Source organism: Platalea leucorodia, assembly GCF_965183815.1.
Source record: "Platalea leucorodia genome assembly, chromosome: 15".
In the NCBI taxonomy this organism is placed as follows: domain Eukaryota; kingdom Metazoa; phylum Chordata; class Aves; order Pelecaniformes; family Threskiornithidae; genus Platalea; species Platalea leucorodia.
In genome coordinates, this window is record NC_138837.1 from 77,452 (window position 1) to 94,825 (window position 17,374).

At 38.1% G+C, this 17,374-nt stretch overlaps 1 protein-coding gene across 1 annotated transcript in view; it reads left to right on the plus strand.

Annotated features, from left to right (window-relative positions):
- The window catches only part of GARNL3 (GTPase activating Rap/RanGAP domain like 3), a gene marked incomplete at both ends in the record, with an annotated part of 45,531 nt that overhangs the window by 18,235 nt on the left and 9,922 nt on the right, over positions 1-17,374 (plus strand). Inside the window, 7 exons of the mRNA XM_082327814.1 lie at positions 2,041-2,086; positions 6,500-6,606; positions 7,460-7,575; positions 8,388-8,492; positions 10,979-11,053; positions 12,008-12,119; positions 12,835-12,933. Coding sequence (XP_082183940.1) covers positions 2,041-2,086; positions 6,500-6,606; positions 7,460-7,575; positions 8,388-8,492; positions 10,979-11,053; positions 12,008-12,119; positions 12,835-12,933 — 660 coding nt within the window. The remainder of the gene's footprint in view (positions 1-2,040; positions 2,087-6,499; positions 6,607-7,459; positions 7,576-8,387; positions 8,493-10,978; positions 11,054-12,007; positions 12,120-12,834; positions 12,934-17,374) is intronic.

The following is a 17,374-nucleotide window of genomic DNA, read 5'->3' on the forward strand; positions in this document are numbered from 1 at the left end:
TATTAACCTCTTTTACTCTAAATGGAAGAAGTGACTAGAACAAAAAGAATTCCACAGTTTAAAAGAAAAATCTTTAGATATCAGAGGAACCTAAATATTGTTAATAAGAAATGTTTACCAAGTCAATGTACCTCTTCATCAGGGTGTCAGTATTAGTGAAAAAGGAATAATTCTTCCCTTATTGCTGTTAGGAGGACTTGCTGTGATGTAATTGATACACCCCACTCTTTTCCATTTTTTACAAACATTTTGAGGTTCAGCTGTCCTTGGTGTCATAATGAGTTGGAGGGGCAGATGTGCCCGACTCCATAAGGATGTGTTATCATTTAGATAATTTTAAGTAATCCACAGCTGGTCGATGGAATCATATCACCTTCCTGATGTTTTCAGTTGACAGTAGCCAGGGATAAAGGTGTCTGCAAGAAAACTGGGGGCTGACACTGCTCTATGTCAAATGTGGTAAACCTCAAAGCTCAGTGCTTCATACTCACTTTCTTACATCCTATAGCACCCCTTTTTTCTTACTTCTACAATGGGAAAAATTAGCATACAGATATCCCACTGTGCTGTCCTATACAGCAATGATAGCTGCTGTAAGGGTTTGCCATGTGTCACCTGTGGGGTAGGACTGAGTTACCCAAATAAAGGCATCCAGCGCCAATTTAGATGTCCCAACATACCTGAAATGTCTGTACAGGTCTAGCAGATATGATTCAGGGCCTACACAAGATCTGTGCCCCTTTTGGAATAGCAGTTGGAGACCAGGCAATGCACTCTCAAGCATCTTAAATAGCACTGGATGCTTACGTTGAAATAATTAAATCCCATCGTAAGTCTTTTTTATTGTGCAGTCTCTGATAGTGCTGATCACAGCTATTGGCAAAGGTCTCTTCATTCTATCTGGAACAAACCCATACAGCCAATGAAGTTACTCAAACTTAAGGTTTCTTTGACACTGTTTATAAGGACTGAAAACTTACAGATCTGATCTGAATTCTCTCAGTGCCAGGAGGCACACAAGGCGCGAACATCGTTCTTCCACTTTGATCGGTCTGTGGCTGCGTGCTCTGGAGTCCCAAGGGCCACAGTGCAGTCTTCTGTTGGTTTTTTCCTCAAGACATGACCGATCCAGTTCCATCTCCTCCTCCTCCTCACTTCATTACTGATTTTCTCCATCTCCAAGTTGATGCTCGTCGTTTCTGCAACTTTTGTTTTTGGTTTTTTTTTTTTTTTTTTTCCGGGAGGAGGTAGTTGGCCTCCTGCCCAACCCCCATGACTTGGAGGGCCAGTGGTTTTTCTGTCAGGGTGGCCTTCCCTTAGGCTGCGTTGGTTCACGGCACCTTCTTCAATTTTATCCGGTGCACCTTCCAGAGAGGGATCCCCTATCCACCACCCAGGGGACGCGCCTTCTAGCCGTGCAGCCCCAGCCGAAGGAAAAAACTTACAGATGGTGTTAAGAAAATCTATCAAAGCAAGAAGCCTCTAATTGAGTCCACAAAAATATCTTGCAAGGCAACCATAAGGATTTCTCTGATTTCCCCCCGCCCCCAGATTTGCCCAAAGTTATGAATTAAGACTGGTAATACATTTTTGTGTACTTGCACTTTAAATCCTCCTCTCTATGTTATTATAATTCTGTTAGCTAAATTATTTCATTGGAATCTTTTGTTCAGTGGAAGTTTTGGTATAAGCGAAGTGCAGAATCACTACTTTTTTATCAACTAAAAGAATTTTTAATCACAAGTCTATCAAACACACAGACAAAACACAAAACTATATAGCATGTTTTACGCTTCATGTAGCAGCAAGAAGTCTGTGGTACTAGCTCAATTTTTAAAACTGTTGATCAAACAATAGAATTTTGTATGGGACCTCCTTTATAAACAGTAAAATGTGTATAGTCTAGAATATTTTATATATTTACATTGATTAATATATTTTATCTTTATTAAATCTGTGACCTGCTGCAGGAAAAAAACGTGCATTAAAATACATGTGAGCTTCATTAGTACTGGATTAACTTCCTTAACTGCATGGCAGATATTTTTGCCTTAGTGAGATACAATAAGCAGAATGATAGTTACAGGTAGGTGCTGATTGTAACAAATAACTTTACACTGAATTTCTGATGGTTTAGAGATTATGGGAAAACATTTTATATCGTTCGCCTGTGTATGCCAGGAAGCCAAACGAACTTAGGAAATTGAAGAGCAACATGGACCTGGATGCAGATGGCTGTAAACTGACTATGAATAAGTTGTATGTTTCTAACCATCAGAAAAATGAAATTCTGGAACAGGCATAAGATAAGGGAGCAAAGTAAAACCACTTTTTAGATGAAATGTAACAAAATGATGGAAGATATGCCTGGAACATTCTGACCTGGTGAGATCAATGACATAGTGAACTACATGTGTGATGAAAGTTAATTAGATGTGATGTTGTGATAGCCATGGACTGTGGATCCTTAGAGGTCTGGGTTCGGTTGTAGCTAGGCAAACCAGTTTATTTTTAGGGATCTTAATAGAGTACTTGTACAGTTGGACATCGCATACTTAAAACCTAGTGGTAAAAACCTAGTGGAATTTTGCTGGTAAATAATGTGTTCTTCATCTGTTTTTCAGTTAGCCCTGGGACCCTCACATTTGGAGGCATATGCTGTCCAAGTCTGTCTGTTAGGTCTCACCAGAATCTGAAAAGCAAGCATTTCTGCAGCCTCATATCTAGGCTTTAATGAACAAAGTGGCTTTAACCAAATAGTTAATCCCAACTATTCTCTTGAGATTAATGGTGAGATGCCAGGGGTATCTGTCAGTCTTGAAAAAGCAGAGTGGCAGTGGGATGTCATTGTGCGAGCCCATGGAAGAGATTCCAAGTAAGCAGTGAAGAGAAATAAAAGAGCCACACTTTAGCTAACAGTGTGTGCTGCAGTTCTCAGTGTAGGCTGTAGACTTGCCACTGTTACTTCTCCTTTACAAAGTACTAGCAATGTCTGTAGGGATCCCTCTTCTATTGAAAAATATGCTAAGTCATTTACTACTTAGATGAGGTCAAAAAGAAATGGGAGAATTGTGTTCTCTTTTGGATATGTGCCTGAGGAGAGGATTGGTTAGGTTTGAAATCACGGCCAGCTCAGATGCTGAAGTCTGTCATGGCTAAAGAATTTATATTAGGAAACCAGAATGTTTGGTTTATCCAGCACTAGAAAGGAAATTTCAGGGCACGGAAGTAAAATTAAGCCTCAAACTGGAATATGTTTGTGTATGTCTACAACACTCAAAGCTAAAAACTTTGCAAGATGGAAGGATGAAGTCAATGTGTTAGGCTTTGAATGCAAATTTCTAATGGCTGTGTAAGCCTGCATGACATTACTTATGATTTAGCAAAATTTTAAACTGTTTGCAAATCATTCTACCCCACATTTGCAGGATGACAGGTTGACAGCATTGGGTCTGCTCCTTTGAGGTGAACTACTAGTTAGCTTGTAGTGGAAAGAAAGAAACTGAACTTGGAAATGGCTTCCAGGAATACAGGGTCCTTAGGTAGATTAGTTTTGCTTTCTCCTTCCTTGACAATTCCATAACTCTGAGGACTCAGGCAGATTGTGAAAGAGACCAGCAATGTCACTGATTACCTGGCACTAGTGCTTTTTTTTTTTTTTTTTAACGACATATCACTTTGACAGCTAAAAAATATAGTACAAGTGTAGAAGGCATTTTTTTGGCCTCTTCCTCAGTGCGCAATACAGACCACTGATACCAGCCATGGTCCATGGTTTCAGAAGCTGCTGCTCATATCCAATCACATGGTTCCAACCATTCCAACATACATAAATTCTGGCGTGCTTTGGAAGCTTTTGTGCTTCATAGGCTGAGCAATCTTCACAGTCATCTAAGAATCTGTTCTTCTTGCTGCAGTATAAGTTACTGGAACTTTTTGTATCTCAAAGATACAAGACTGACTAAGTCTTCTTGCTTAGCTTCAAAATTTGATTGTTAGCAGTAAGAGTTTGTGCTTCTTGTGCAACTGCAACTCCACCTACTCGTTTATGAATGCTACTTGAAATCATCTGCAGTGCAAATGTGGAAATGCACAAGAATGTGAAAGCAAGAAGATGGATTCATATTAACTAGATTTCTTCAAGAGAGCTGAAAGAAGAGCTTGAACCAGGACACTGATAAATATGTGTGCTTTCTCCTAACTTATCTTTTTCTTTGAGTCCTTTAATATTTGGGAGTTATTATTTTGGGGCATGCTGGAGGAGAAGGTTCATACCATCCTTGTTGCTCTTGATGTGGAGTATGAGGTGAGACAAAACATGTATATGCCAAATAGGTGCAGGAGTTGAAAGTCTACAAACTTGGGTGCTTGAGGTGCATGTCTATCCACAGGGGATACATATATATATATATATATATGTATGGACATAGTACATCTCAAAAGAATTTTTCACTAGAAATAGCTTTCTTTTTCAGTATAGCTAAGAAACTTAAATCTTGATTCAGTAAGATAAGAGAGATTTGTATTACTATGTTTCTCTAACATTCCATTAAATCTAGCTCCAGAGAAGAATCCAACAGCATAATACTTCAGTTTGTATATGTGGGATTTCCTCCTCCCCACCCCCCATTTATAGCTAAGGTTTGTTTTGGAGAATGTCTGTAGTGCAGTTTAAAAAAAGAGTAGTTTTATTTTGCTCTAAGATTTTGTGAGCACTTTCTTGCAATTTTTTTTTCAATTCATTGTCCTCATGGATTCTGTTTTTCAGCATTCCCAAGTTTGTGAGAGGCGCAAAACATGATTCCAATATGCAGTGAAAGCTCAGTTACTTGTTTCCTCCTTTTCTTCTTGTTTTGGGACAGAAACCTGGGCATACATCCCTCATTAGCCTTTAAGAAGTGAATGTTTTCCTAATTGTAAGGTAATAGTCAGTAGATGGGCTAGCTGTGGTAAATGTTTTTACATTGCTGTTTATTTGGTAAAAAAATGAGTAGCTGTAAATAAGATAAATTTGTCTCTCTCACTCTGAATAACTGACTGCCTTTACTAAATCAGTCCATCTTATCCCTTAGTTGCTTCATTCTGCCAGTCTTAACATATCTTCCCATAGTGCATACCATGCAGTATTTTTATGCTATATGACAGGCTTAATGCATTATTTCAGCTTGCCTTAATTACATTTCTTTCTGTCCCTTCACCTTAGGCCTGCATGGGACTCTTGTTCCTTCTGTTGTTTTTTTGTGAAGATGGTCTTCCAGGTGGCCAAAATTCCAGTCAAAAGAAACAGGGGATATTCTAGGCTTGCGAGACAAATTTTCCTTGTTTCATATGCAACGCCACTGTGAGGTCTGACACTGAATTTCTGCTTAGAATGACTTTATATTTTATGTCACTCAAGAAGTCTATTGCTTTGGTCAGTTTTGTTGTGGTTTTCCCCATCTTAACTCATTCTGCTCTAGCCAAGGAATATTTCACACCCTGTGTGGTGATAAATGATTATTTTTTTTTACCTGGATGGAATCAGGTAGACACAGGCATCTCTGAAATTGTGTCTCGAATCTGTGAAACTGGTATTAGAATGATCAGTATTCATGCAAATGTAATACTGCATTTCAGATTGTCTGTGCAATTTCTAAACTTTCATGAAAAAAGACTGGATGAATCCATTAGAATCCATTTGACTCAATACCAGTCAGTCACTGCTGTTTTTTTGAGCAGGCAGATTCTGACTGGTTTGTATAACAGTAGAGATGGGTTGAATCTATAATTTTACCACTTAACTTGCTGCGACCTGTGTCAGCTGCACATGCCACTTGGAAGATCTTTGTCTGACTGCTATCTTACAGTGAAGAAAATTGTGCAGACTGTCACCTGAAATACCAAGGAATGATTACTTACCTTAAAGAAGCTACGACTTGCTGAACGTGATGTATGCATGGTTTTTGTACCTGCCGTTCATCCTTGCCGTGCTGGATTCCTTATGGATCAAAAGAACTCAGCAGGTCCAGCTGTCATGGAAGTCATTCTGACTCTTTCTTTCTCCATGAAAATGAATTTGCTCTTCCTGAGATGCAGATTCAGCTGTAGTAAGCCATTGTTATTCAGAAAGAATCAAATATTTCATGCATGTGGTGAATACATAGGTAAGGTGGAAACCTATAAGGAGAACATATTTTGTAGGCAAAGAACTGTTCTTCTACAGCTTTTTTGAAAAGGACTAGATTTTGCTAGTGCCACTGAAAGCATTGCTCTATGAGTAGAACTGCGAAGTTCTGTTGTAATTGTTAGTGTGCCGGTGTTAGTTTGTGTAAAGGAAGCGGAATTTTGCTCTAATGAACAATTCCAAGTGAACGGTTTTTTTTAGACCTGTGGGAGTTCTTACCTGAGACATACCCAGGTAACAGTTTCCAGTTCTTTCTTCTGTTTTGAATAGTGTCTATAAAAACGGTGGGTTTTGAATAGGACTTTCAATATAGATCAAGATTTTTTCTTTCAACAGGCTGAAAATATTTTCAGAAGAAAGCGTTCCTCTCTTTGGGCCTCCCCTTCCATCCCCACCTGTGTTTACAAATCACCAGGAATTCAGGGATTTTGTGTTAGTGAAATGTAAGTCAGTTTTTCTTTTGCTAGAAACACTTTATTAAAAAAGTGCTTTAATAAATTGAAATTCATGATGCTTAAAATGTAAACACATTTTCTTGTGTATGCTGCTGTTCTGTATAGAGTTCTTTTTTCAGATCTATAGTGTAGGTGGGACGTCAGTTCTGTCAAACTGTTCCGGTCAGATTAACAAAAAACTGAATTTCTATGCAATTATGCTTCTCAGGCTATTAGATGCAAAATGACTTTTACATTTGCAGAATGTGCAGCCGTATTTAGCTTTGCATTTTCTTAAAGCACTTGGAGATCTGAAGGAATTTGTAACGCTGTTTGATATTTAGCAATAGAAGGTGTTAGGTTAGCAGCTCTGAAAACTTGAGAATATAAGCTTTTCTGAATGCACACTGCATAGGTGCCTTTCAGCACCTTTAAGAACTTTTTAATTCTGTAATGATTCAGCTGCAGTTTTCATTGACCCTTACTTGCCCCTCTAAATCAGTGAGAAAGAAATCCTTGAGAACTGATCGTGATGATTACAATTAGATGCTTACCTGACAGGAACTTGACTAATAACTCATTTCGCATATTTAAATTGATTTAGTACTTAAAGTGATTAGCAGTTTGTCTTTAATTTTTTTTATTAGTTAGGAGGTTATTGGGATGACTTGTAGAATTCTCCTGTTACTAACTTTTCTCTTTTAAGCTTAAGGGATCATTATTCACTAAAAAACATGCAAAAAGGAGGCAACTCTAACTTACTAAGGGGAAAACAGGTATTTTTGTACAAAGGCAAACTAGAGTCAGTGGAAGTTGTCAAAGTTCATTTAGGTAATCTACCTTCTTTTCCGTAATATTTTAGTAATAAATGGGGAAAAAGCCACCTTGGAAACGCCAACATTTTCTCAGAAACGTCAACGCACTCTAGACATGTTGATCCGCTCTTTATACCAAGACCTGGTGCCTGATCTACACAAGGTAAACGTAAGTCAGAAGTCTCTGCATCTCTCACATGTACTCTCCTGTTCTCACTAGTAGACTGAATGTTCTGGTGCTTTAAAAGACTATAATCCTAATGAGCACTGAATTGCATACACTAGGCTAAATACCAATTGTCGCATAATTTGTTTTACAGTTATATGAAAGCTGACAGACGGTCTTTCAGGATAGGACTCTTCATGCATTTGTTTGAACCAGGTGTGAGGAGAAGCATAGCAATGTTGTACTTTGTGTAAGCTTACCTGCAGCAAGGGAATAGGAAATTTAGGCTCTGTGAATACAGGCATTAGTCTCGTCACCATAAAAACTGCACTTACTCATTCCATTATGTATAAATATGGATCATTTTTACCCTTGGGTAACAATGAGATAACTTCATTTTAGATGGTGAAGACTTATTCTTAAGGTGATTCTTAACTAACTAAAAAGAAGTTCAATACTTCTAAAATTAGCAAGGTGCTATTTTTTTCCTGCTGTTTATTTCTCTTAGCTAAATAGATCTGCTTAAACTTTTTTGTCCATATATTCATGTCTGCTGTCTTTGTTATGATTGTATAGAACATGACAGTGGTAAACTGTGACAAGTTGGAAGTAAAGCACTCAAGGATTGAAAGGGTTGCAATTTCTGTTCTCTGAGAAGCTATACAGTTAGATTCATCATTACAGGAAAATTTAAAAAAAAAAAAAGTCAGAAAATTTAAATGATATCACATGAAGTTAACTCATATTAAAAAATTACGAAAATTTTTGGTTAGGTTTAAAAAAAGAAAAAGAAACGTTTTCTGTTTCAGAACATGCTCAATAGAAGGTCCTTCAGTGATGTGTTACCAGACTCCCCAAAATCAACACGGAAAAAAGAGGAAGCTCGCCAAGCAGAGTTTGTCCGACTTGGTCAGGTAGGATCAATTTAGGAGGTATGCACCTATGTTTACAAAGCTTGTGTCACCCCTTTTGTTAGGATTTGATTAGCTTGCAGAGTTATGTCAGGACTTAATGCAGTTCTCTGATCAGAAGTAGTTTTGTAGTATTGCATTAGTTTAAGCTACGTTGAGGTAAAATATGAATAGAAGTATTTATCTGTGACACCTGAGGTACACAACACAATTACAAATATTTATAAAATACATAAGCTAAAGGAAGGTTGGAAAAATCACACCTTCGGATCAAACCTAAAAGGTCTTTCCCTACTTCGTGCAGCAGATGCTTTCTGCCTCCCAGCAGAAGAGTGCTCTGTCTTTTTCTGTGCTTTGGAGAAACATGCTTTTTAATGGATTTCCTCTATATGTTTTATTAAGATTGAGTTTCTCGGGAATTATTTACCCTACTTTAGCCAGAAAGAAGTTTCAACAGTCTTTCTTCTAAATCAGAGGTTGCCACACATCTTTGAACATACTAGACGCTAAGTCCAATCTTCTGTGGGCTTATTGACATTTTGATTCAGCGAGGAGTAAAACTTCCTGATGATTTAGTCTGTTTTCATCTGACAGTTCATTGCAGCAGAAAAAAAAGACAGTGTCTATGCTCAGTTCCCGTGTCCCTTCCCGCTTGTCTCTTCTTGATTCTGGACTGGTGACGTGGTTCTGCTGCTTATCTTAAGAATACCTCTTTTCTGAGCTGATTTAACTCAGCAGGAGATAACAGAGCTGGAAACCAAAACATTAAAAAAAAGAAACAAAACAAACAAACAAAAACCCCACACCACCAACAAAACTGAGGCCTCCTTCCTTCCCTCCCATTTTTTTTATCTGATTTAGTAAGCTAAAGAGTGGAAGAGTCTGAGAAGTTCCAGATCTGGTTAAAGGTAGAGAATGGAGCCAGGTGGTTGAGAGCTAGTGCAAAAGAATCTTAGGGCTGTTAGAGCTTGCATTGGCAGGGCTGCAAAGTCTATTCCTCTGTGCTTTGCCCACCATTTTCCCAAACACCTTGAAATAGCTAGTCACTCTAGGAAGGTGTTTAAAAAAAAAAAAAAAAGTGTTTGTGATACTCAGACAAAAATAACGAATGATTTATTCCCAAGTTTACTGATTACTTTACAGAAGTTAAAGAAAAACATGGAAACATGGTTATTGAAAGTATAGAAACCTATAACCTTGATCCCCTCCACCTCCCCCGCGTTAAACTCTGATAAGACACTCATGTAACGAATCTAGTTTGGACCCATTTCTTCAACAGGAATTTGATCCCCAGCATGGTCTTCATCGAAGGGAAACCTAATATGTGGGTTAAAAACTCATAGATATCTGCTTGTTTGTGTTTTTCTTGGAGGTTCTTTTCACATTTAAATCTGTCCCTTCCCTAAAGAACTTTTCTCTAAGCTACAAACTGTAGGCTTGAACACATTTCAAGATGCCTTCCAAGTAGCTCTTAATCATTCTTGCCAAACTCTATGAATGTGTCTGTCCCTTAGTTATAGTCAGTTGAGTTTTTAGATGGTAAACAAAACTCACTGATGACTGGCTCGGCAGTATATTTAAATAATTTATTTATTGTCAAGGTGATCTCTACTGACTGGTGGGATGAAATTAAAATGTTAATGCAATGAAGTATTTCGTGCGTCTCTGTAAGCCAACAGCCTTGCTTAATGCAAATGTGCAGATGGTGCATGCAGCTGATAACTGCCACTTCACAGAGACCATGCATGATGTTAGGCAAACTTTAGGGCAGTAAAATTGGTTTAGGTAATTTCTAAACTTTGCATTAAAGAATGCTGTGACAGTTCCATGTGTGATCACTTTATAGGAACACTGCTGTAAAGGTTAGCAATGAAGGTATATCGGATACCTTAAACTTATTGTGTATCTCACTGAAATTATGTTTATACGGTATTTCTCTAGAGTTCTTAGCCTTTTCAGAATCAGCTTACTTCTAGTTACTTCTAGTTGAAGAATTTGTGATACTGTGACTGTGTGTCCTTGGCACCCCTGGCAATGTGTATATATATATAGTTTGACTTAGTGGTTTGTTATGAAGTTTTGCAAGTGAAAGGCCAGCTTGAATAATTAATAAGGATCCTCTATCCAGCTAGCTTATAGAATGAGTTGTGTAGATGACTAGCTTGTATGATTTGAGGTGGAGGCTTTTCTCTGTTACTAGGTTTGACACTTTTCTGATTTTGAGTTTCCATTTAAAAACAAAGAAACCAACCCCCCAAAATCCCAACCAACATACGTTTTGGCTGAGAAGATACCTAGCAGCCCTCTAGTGATTCATGCAGACTTTGTTCAGGACATACAGAATTCTGCTTCTTTCCTAATTACTTAAAATGTGATAGGAATTCCAAACTGGAGTTACTTTGTAATCCTAAATTGTCCTTTCTTTATAGTCTTTAGCTTGGGTATTGCTGACAAAAACTCAATTTAAATAAAACATCTGTTTGTATTAGGCATTGAAATTGAAAACCACTGTGAAAGGGGATGCCACAGCTAACTTGGCAACCACAAGCTTTTGTAAAAAGGAGGTGAGTGAACCCATCTGTCTGAGGAGAGTTACGACAGAATTAGATGCTATCAAGTATGGCATTGCGTATCAGTTCTGCATTGTGTTTATTTACTTTTGTAATTAGATGCTGTAACAGCAAAGATGAAATGTATACTATCAAAGTGATTCTGCAGCCAATATCAAATTAATAAAGGATGAACTTGGAGGCAGAAGCACTTCTCAAGTTAAAGCAAGTGTGGATATTTTTATATCTGAGAATATTTGACGAAAATGCCATTTTCCATACGCAATCATCTTTTATTTTAACTTATGCATCAAGTTTAAAACAAAATTTAGTTGTGTTTTTATTTCCTGTAGTACCAGATTTTGTTCAAGGGCATTAGGGAGTGAAAGATGCAAACCACACTCTTCAGCATGCATCTTATATACAGAAGCTTCAGAAGCGCTTCTAGAATTTCAGAGACTTCAGCTAATATTTAAATTGGGGGAGGAGGGGCAGACTCTGGGAGGTAAGTACAGAGAACACATGACGAAAGAACAATTTGGCAGAAAGGCAGTTTTAACTGTACCATGTGCTAGTGACTAAACATCACAAACTGAACCATAAAATGTAAGCAAATTGCATAAGCATGGTGGTACGTATGTTTTAAGTCTATAGCTCTTTTTTTTTTAAATAACATACATGTTGAGTATTTCCAGGGTTGCACTGAGTATTAGCCGCATGTGTTTTAATTCCAGTGTTTCAGAAATGTCTTACACTTATTGAGTCCAAACTCAATTAATACGAAGAGTATTTCCTCTGCAAGAAAATTAAATAAATTTTGATATTTCAAATTAAAAAAATATACTGTTTGGAAACAGATCCTGCCAAAAGCATTTACATGTTAATTACATGCCATTGTCCATCAAATTCTGTGTCTATGATCTGTATTTCTTAGTGTACTTAATACGTATCCCTTATGTTACTTCATAGCCGTGGGAATCTCAATCTTTCTGCAGTAATTTTCCTCATGAGGTTGTCTGTGCAGATTCTTGGGGCCAGTCCTTGCTGGTTTCTACAGATGCTGGCATCTTGTTAATAGACGGTTAGTAAATAATCCAGTGTGTTTGTGTCAATTTTTATGTATCTGACCATTTTCTTGAAAATGTATGTTCATAAGCTCTGTTCAGGTGTTGGTAGGTCTTCACCTACAGGGATAGTTACTAATCCAAGTGAATTTATTACATTTCTGTAACCTAGTTGCAAAAACTTTCTCTGCACCAGAATCAAGCCATATTGGGGAGCCAATGTTAATGCAGATTTCTGAGTGTTTTGTTATTTCAGCTGTTGTTTTCTTGACCATCTGAAAAGACTTATGAAGTCACATCCAAGGTCAAGGGGTGTTTAAATGGCTTGTCTGGATTTCTTAGCCCTTGATGGCTAAGAAAGGCTTATGTGACAATGAAAGCCTGCTTCTTCCATAGCAACAATATTGCTAGTTTGACCCCTTATCTTCTGTGTGCCACATAAAGCCAGCGGGACTGAGGGAATGAAGTTAGTTCTCGTTGATAATTCTCAAACCTTCCAAAGGAAGGTCCCTTTTAGGCTTCAGTTGCGTAATCTGATCCATGGCAATGATAAAACTCTCCTGTGAGGAAGTATTGGCTATGATGCTGTGGTATATGTAGCAGCTTTGTGCAGGTTTTTTAATTTTCATAAGAAAAAAACCGAGGCTTTTATTACAAGAAAGAAATAGGTCAAAACCAGTGACTAGGAAATTTTAGCAGGATTTTGCATAAATATTTGTGTTTCTTTTTTAGATGGTCAACCGTCAGTGCAAGTATTTGATAAAACTCTCCAAATAAAGCAGATGCATGTGTTGGAAGCTCTGGATCTTTTGATTGCGCGAACAGACAAAGGTAGGAGAGGACACTGTTCTTTGATTCTGATATGAATGTGGCTGGTGCTGGGTATATATGTCTCATGGGGCAAGTATATTAGATGCCTCATTTAGAATAAGGGAGCATGTACAGCAACTGCTGTTATTTTCTAAAAGGCTGGGTGGGGTGGAAATCCCTAAATGCTCATTCATGCTTCCTTCAAGGCAAGCCTGAAACTGGTCATATGGTCTTTCTTCAGCCACTATTGGAACTTGACACTCTTTGGAAATCTCCTTGACTGAATTATATGTTTATTCAGTTGCGCAAAAATGTGGGTGAAATTACTTATGCTGTCACTGTTTGACCAAATGTGTTTTATTGGTATTTATTCTGTTAACTGTCACCACATCGTAGTGCTATAAAATGTATTTTCTTGAAGGTTCTGGTGTAAAAGAACTTAAATGTTGTTTGGACTGACAGTGTTTCCTTTTTAACCTCATTTGAAAGCATTAAATGTGCATAAAATGTGCACTTTTTCAATGAGGTACTTTTTACCCTGTAGTCTGTAATTTGCATTTGACAAAATGAACATACACAAAGTAAGAACAGGATCTGTATGTGTAACACAGAGAAAAGAATTATAAATATGATTGCTTTATTGGGTTTTACCACATTATGTATTGGCTGAAGTTGTATTTACCCGAACTTAGGGTAAAACATGGTTCCTTTTGTATCATTGGGTGTTGCCCAATTTAGCTTGATGAAATTCACCCTAGGACCTTACAGAACTGGCTCAAACTACCTGAGAGCCATTTGCAGGTCTCTCTCAAGACACCTGGAGGGTGGGTGATGTTTCTGAAGATCTGAAAAGGGAGGTTGTATCTGAAGTTTAATTTGTGAAACTTCTAGAAAAGATTACACTTAATTGTCAAAACATGGTACTGTTTGGTTAAACCTGAAGAGAGAGCTGTAAGCAGGCATTTCGAGGTAACAGAACAAAGTATTACTGGCATCAGTTCATGACACTTCAGACATAGTCTGATAAAGTCTTACTCATGTAAAAAAATTGCAGAGATTTTTAATTCTTGATATGGATGCTTTCTGAAGCATTTAGGAGAAAATTCTTTCATACTCGCTAGAATTCTGGCCTCCTATTCTGTATTTGCATACCATATTGAAATAAAGATCAGGGATGGAAGAAAAATCATACTTGCCTTTCACTTTCAGGCTACACCTCAGCAGCAAAAATGAGAAAATAACGAGTTACATGAGCAAAAGCATGCTCATACTGGGCTCATAAACTGGGTTCAAAGACTGTGGGTTTTTTGGATAAAATGTTATATGCTGCAAGGTTAACTTTTTAAGCTTAACTGTCAGCAAGAGCTTATTCAGGTCAGCATTCCAAGAGAAGGTGTTGAAGAAGGCGCCAATACGGCAGGTATTAATGCCAGCAACACAAATTGCTTTGGTAGCGATGGCCTCTGTTCTAATGCAGACACAGTTACATCTAACACTACAGTGGGGTGGTTTGGTGTTTGGGACATCTGCTGGTTACATTTGTCCTAGTAATGAGAGGTAAGGCACAGAAATGGATCTGTTTTGTCCTTCAAACACATTTTTTTTTTTTGTTCTAGCTTAATTTTGTGAAATGCCTAGACACGAGGGTGAGGGGCAATGAGGAAGAGCTGCTTTGCTTGGAAGAATCAAGTCTGTAGGAGGTTAAGGAGAACTAAAAAAGCTCGGATGATAGTCACTTTTATAGGCAGCCACAGATAAATCTAACACTATGGTGGGGTTGTTTGGAACACCTGCAAAAGAACTAGTATTGTGAAAGAGGAGTGATGCATCGTAGAGGACACACTGGTCAAAGAGCCAGAGTTATTTTAAACAATTAGGAAAGGTAAAGATTTATGTCTGCTGAAAGGCAGGCTTACTGTCAACCTGTGGGGTGCACATCTCGTGGCATATGGGGATTTAAACCCCAATTCCTTTTTAAAAGCATATCAGACTAATTTCAGTGAAGGCAGCGGCCATTGTTCTGCCTTCATAGTGAAATGCCTGCCTGGGAAAGAAGTTATCGTGTGTGTTATTCTTTGCTGCACACACATAGCATCTTCACAGAGGTAAATAGGGCATGTTTGATGGAAGCATAAAAAGTCTTCTGAAGTTGGGCATAACCTCCAAAACCAAAAGTGCTTCATTTAGGTGGTATTACTTGCTCCCCTCTATGTCTGCCTGTTAACAACCATTTCTTGATTTGAAGAATGCAGACATTCACATTGGCCAGAAAGAGTTCTTGAGTTTTGCTATGGGTACACAGTTGTAGCATTTCAGAATTGTCTGCATAACCAAGAATGTTTGTAAAATACCTAGCTGAAATAGTAGCTCAGGTGCAAAGACTGAACACTACAGTTATCACTGGAGGGGCAACTACTTAATCAGAGGCAGAATCTAGGAGAAAATGGTAATAAATTTAGAATAAACTTTTTTCAGTCTTGAATGGCTGCACTAAAAACAATCTCTGATCTCAGTTCAAGGGATGGTAGTCATAAGAATTACAGCTGATTCTAGATCAGGAAAGATGGCCTTCCTTCAGCTTGTGTCAATAAGATGGCCTTCCTTCAGCTTGCTTTAGCTTAAAATCAAAGTTGGTAGAAATGGAAGAGCTTTTTAAGGTGTTTCGTCATGCGTAGGTTTTTATGTATGTGATGGTGTTTAAAGCAGCACCAAGAATTGTGCAGTAGTTATAAAACAGTGGGTGAACATGCAAGTCCTTGATTACATTTGTCGTTTCATAGCATTAAAATGTTCCATGAATTTGAGAGCCACTTTTGATTCCTGTCCTAAATAAAGATGCCACAAACTTGTTAGAGACTTTAGATTGACAAAAGCGATTAATTAGTTGCTAGGCAGCAACCACAGCCGTCCAGTTTTGGGCATGGGATTATAATTTGCACTTTCCAAGAGTTGGCAACAAGGTGTGAGACTTTCTGAGCAGTTATCACATAATCATAAGCAGTTATTGCAAAGGGTGATTGCAGGGCTAGTACTCAGTTAACAGAAAACTCTCATGATACAATGTTCACCGAGTGTCGTGTTTCTAATACTGACTCTGCCTTACGCCTTTTCTGAAGTGAAATCAGAGCATCCTATATGTTTTTATGTTGATTTCCCTAGTCCTGTGGGATGCTCTTGTTTACTGAGAAAATTTTGGATTACAGATTGCTATAGAGGCCCATTCAGTTGACTCTGCAGCTATCTAGCTCAGATTTTGCCATGTGACTATCAGATGGTCATCACTAGCCAGGCTCAAAATTATTGCATCTAGCATGGAAGATGTTAGCTGGTCAAGTGCCATGGGCAAGGATGGTTTCAGAGAAGTCGAGGAGATTCTCGAATAGAGTAGGAAACACCTTATAGGCAGCCTTACTCATCAAAAGGAGAAAGGCTTTGGAAAAGAACAGCCTAGTATTAAGGGACTTAAAGCATGGACTAGTTGACTTGCTCTAAGTCTACAGTGTAGTTTAACTTTTGGCACCTTGTTTGACAATACAAACGTAAGATGTCTGTTTTCTATGCCTTAATGTTTGTCTGACTAGTAAGATTTGTCCCCACCACAGAAAACGATATTTACAATCTTTGCTTGTTTGAGGAATTGCCAGATTCTGATGCCGGATTCTTCAGGTTGTTATGTTTGGAATAACTAACTGAACACCAAAGGCAGGAGTAAGTCCAAAGAGAGACTGAACTGATGAGAGCAGTAACACTGTCCTTGAACATTTGACTTAGCTCATGTTTTTTGGCCTTTCCTCCAAAAGACTGTGAATGTTGCTTGTTATTCTTCTTCCATGAACTCGTTCATGGAAGCACAGATTCTTTTGCACACACGTTCTTGAAAAGAGAGGGAGTGCATATATTTTATTTTCCTTTTGTCAGTGTTGACAGTAAGAATATGCTGAGTTGGATTACTCAATGTTTGAAATTGTGGCAGACTTAAGGAGGCGTTGCATCTTTTCTTCTCTTACACTTGCTATGGGAAAAGGTCATGCAGGGGCCAGATGTCCTGATTCATGTTGCTGTTCTTTCAGAATTGAAGGCAGCACCCATGATTTTGCTTTTGCCTTTATGGTGGGATCCACATCAACTGTGTATTAAGAAAGCATGCTTAAATTTTTCCAGCCATACCAGCTAGTCTAGTAAAAGAGTTCACCTTTGTCAGAAAATCTTGCCTTGCTTGCATTTTAAGAAACTTGGTTTCTTAGATGAGGAACTACTCTTAGGTCGCTTATTTCCCAACTGCAGGTAGTAATGCATCACTTATTTATTTGTTTTAAATTTAGGGGTTGTCGATTCCACTCATATCTATCTTCATGGGAAACAGATTTAGCCATGGAAGTAGATACGGTATTATTTTTGCAGTTGGAATATGCCTTGAACCTAACTTGCCTACCTTTGAAGAACCAATAAGCAAAACCAGTCC